The sequence below is a fragment of the Saccoglossus kowalevskii genome, chromosome 12 (genome assembly GCF_978046115.1).
Source record: "Saccoglossus kowalevskii chromosome 12, keSacKowa6.1, whole genome shotgun sequence".
Taxonomy (NCBI): Eukaryota; Metazoa; Hemichordata; class Enteropneusta; family Harrimaniidae; genus Saccoglossus; species Saccoglossus kowalevskii.
In genome coordinates this window covers 4,503,339-4,506,446 of record NC_140652.1, presented here as the reverse complement: position 1 = coordinate 4,506,446, position 3,108 = coordinate 4,503,339, and the positions used below count along the sequence as shown (strand labels likewise).

General features: G+C 41.5%; 2 protein-coding genes across 2 annotated transcripts; both read right to left on the bottom strand.

Annotated features, from left to right (window-relative positions):
• Nucleotides 1–352: 352 nt before the first annotated feature.
• Nucleotides 353–1,855, bottom strand: LOC146735439 (uncharacterized). Its single transcript, XM_085506307.1, has 2 exons — nucleotides 1,766–1,855; nucleotides 353–1,561 (listed from the first exon to the last, which is right to left on the bottom strand). The coding sequence occupies exons 1-2, from the start codon at nucleotides 1,853–1,855 to the stop codon at nucleotides 353–355; spliced, it is 1,299 nt and encodes a 432-aa protein (XP_085362433.1).
• Nucleotides 1,856–1,868: 13 nt separating this feature from the next.
• Nucleotides 1,869–2,843, bottom strand: LOC144341701 (uncharacterized). Its single transcript, XM_085506306.1, has one exon. It carries the CDS (start codon nucleotides 2,841–2,843, stop codon nucleotides 1,869–1,871), a length of 975 nt encoding a protein of 324 aa, XP_085362432.1.
• Between the last annotated feature and the right edge of the window lie 265 nt (nucleotides 2,844–3,108).

Genomic DNA, 3,108 nt, shown 5'->3' with positions numbered 1-3,108 from the left:
TTCGTCATGCCGATAAGGCGTTCATAGAAACCTCCGTAATTCGGTGCTCGTTTTGGTATAAAAACCCAGTCTATACCTTTATCGGCCATGAATAAACGGATTTCTTCGTCGTTGAATAAATTTTGTATCTGTTTGTTAACGACATGGAAAGCACTTTGGTTATCAGATATGACTTTACGTGGATACGAACGTCGGGCTGCAAACCGTCTGAATGCTTGCAAAAACGCTTTCGCTGTCAAATTTGGTACAATTTCGAGGTGTATTGCTCTCGATACTGAACATGTGAATAGACATATGTATGTCTTTGATATGTGTCCATTGTTATCTTTAACGTATAGTTCTCCCGTATAATCTATGCCAACCCGGCAGAAAAGGGAGGGGCTTCGGTTAGTCGACAAGTTGGTAACGGCGGTTGTATTGGAAGTTCGTATGGTTTCCCAGCAAGTTTCTTGCACATGATACATCTGTAAATTAACGCCTTCACTTTAGATCGCAATTTCGGTATCCAATATTTTTGTCGAACGAGTGTAACGGTGGATTCTATTCCGGAGTGTAGTGTCCGTTGATGTGTTTGCTGTATAATAAGATCACTGAGTCTGTGATTGTTCGGTATCAATATTGGGAATTTAGCGTCGTATTCAAGGCGTGGTATAACAATGTTGTTGGCATCGGATATTTCTTGGCGTATCTTTTGCCATTCTGTGGTGAGGTTTTGTGGAATTGGTGAATCCCATGGTAGTTTTGCTTTCCATAATTGTTGGATGAAGGCCTTGGCGTGGATATGCACCGGTGACAAATACCCTAATGGATCAAATATACTTGACGTGTACCGTACGATTTCACGCTTAGTTACTGTGTTGCCAAGGTGACGTTTATTGGTGATATTGTCCGAGTAGTGCAAAATATCATGGGAAGTATTCCATCGTAATCCGAGTACGTTGACTAGCGTTGATTTGTCAGCAGCGTTGTCGTTATTCAATAAATTACGAAGTGTTGTGTTGTTTGTTGCCCATGATCGTAGATTAAAACCGGCGTTCTTCATTATTTCTTTAGAGTCGCGGTAGTACTTTATCGCTTCTTTCTGATTTTCAGTTCCTGTCAATACGTTGTCGATGTAAATATTGTTCTTTAGATCGTTGGCTATTTGCGATGACTGTTCTTCGAGGTGTGTTTTAATAACTGCATTCAACATGAATGGCGAACTAGTTGAACCAAATAAAACTGATTTAAACTGGTAAACTTCGAAGTCGCTTTCAGGATCGTCGTCGTTTTGTAGCCAGAAAAACTTCGTATATTGGCGATCTTCATCGGCAAGGCTGACATTCAAAAACGCTTTTTCAATGTCACTAGTCAGTCCAATTTGGTGTGTCCGGAAACGAAGCAATATGTCTAGGATATCATTGGTGATAGCAGGACCGGATTCTAAACAGTCATTGAGGCTGGGTTGATCACGGTATTTAGCGCTACAGTTGTAAACTACTCTAACTGGAGTTGTTGACGACTGTTTTTCAACGGGGTGATGCGGGATAAAATGGCCACGTGAGATATCCTCATCAATTACCTTTTCAATAAGTTACGTCTTCTTTTGTTGACTTGACTGCCCATTCACTAGCTTTGGGGTGACTGGTCGTTGGCGAACCGCAAATCGATGTGTGGTGTTTCTTACTGCATATTCGACATGAAAATTTACTCCAACATTCATTACTGCGATGATTTGGTCCGAAACAATTGAGACAGAGTTTTTTTTGGAAGACAATGTCCTTACGTTGTTGAAGATCAGTAACTGTTGTACACTTGTTGGGTGTGTGATTTTCCTTACAAAATACGCAGGCTGGTCTCCGTCTTGGCTTCGCATTGATGTGAAAATTTTATGCGCTGGAAAGCGGTGTATCTTCACAGGTGTTGAACTGTTCAAACGTATTGGCGGCTTGGTTCGCATGAATTTCTCGCTGGATGGATTCTCTAAGTTCTTGTATTGTCCATGCCTTGTTACCATGGTCCCTAGATATCTGTGTTTTCAAATTTGTTGGCAATTTTTCGTACACTATCGGTACAAGTAGATCACCGTAATTTTCCTCAGATTTCCCTAGTGATTTAAGACCGCGTATATGCTTTTCGAGCGAGTCATAAAAGGACCGGATACTGTCAGTATTGTTACGTGGGCTTGGCAGGTTCAAAAGAGCGCTCATATGGCATGATACAATTTTATGATTTTGACCATACCTGGATTCCAAGAGTTGGAGAGCTTCTTTGTAGTTCGCGTTGGTGAGTTGAAGACCGTCAATGGTACGATGAGCTGCATCGACGAGTTGGCTTTTCAAGTATTGAAATTTTTGCACGTCTTCAAGCGATGGGTTCTTGTCAACAGCGGCGTTGAAAGCCTCGTAAAATGTCGTCCATTTCAAGAAATCTCCGTCGAATTTCGGTAGTTCGAGCTTGTGAAAATTTACTTGACGATGTATTGACGACGATGGTGAATTTGACGATGTTTCTGTGGCGGCAGTTGGATTTGGTTGAGACGATATCTTCTCTGCTTTGTTCAAAACCCGCTGGTATCGAGTGAGGCGGAGTTTTACTTGAACATAGTAATCGTCGGCTTCAGTGAATAGTCTTTCGTAGTTTTCTTCCTCGACGAGATCAAGTATTTGTTCGTCTAGGTCACGTACCAGTTTGATTCGTTCTTCAATGTATTCGATGGTTGACTGAAGCACTTCGATGTCGGTTTCTTCTAGTTTGTCTTTTTTCGATGTATCGTCCGCTTTCTGTAACTGTCTGGTTAGCTGCGCTTTGTTAGCACCTCGCTTCTTCGTAAGTTGTTGCAGATTCGTTCTTGGTTCTGTCATCTTGACTTCTTGATATACTAGTGACTGCAACTTTTCGTTGAGTGTTGGTAGGTTCAGCAATGCAGCTGGTTCTCGGCACCAAAAATGTGGTAGAGAAAATACATCGGTCGGGAAAGATGATATCACGAAGAGACGTTCGATTGATGGTTGAAAGAACTCTGGTTTATTCTAGAAATAGTCACGCATTATATACATGAAAGGTGCCGCCAAAACAACACATTGCGCTGACCAGGTGTCAGGGATTCATTAAATCAATTAATAGAAT

Excerpts from the sequence above, each read along its gene's own strand:
- LOC146735439 (XM_085506307.1), bottom strand. The coding sequence starts at position 1,855 with ATGCGAAGCCAAGACGGAGACCAGCCTGCGTATTTTGTAAGGAAAATC. Across the intron at positions 1,562-1,765 it reads AGTTACTGATCTTCAACAAC|GTAATTGATGAGGATATCTC; the intron begins GTAAGGACATTG and ends CTTATTGAAAAG.
- LOC144341701 (XM_085506306.1), bottom strand. The coding sequence starts at position 2,843 with ATGACAGAACCAAGAACGAATCTGCAACAACTTACGAAGAAGCGAGGT.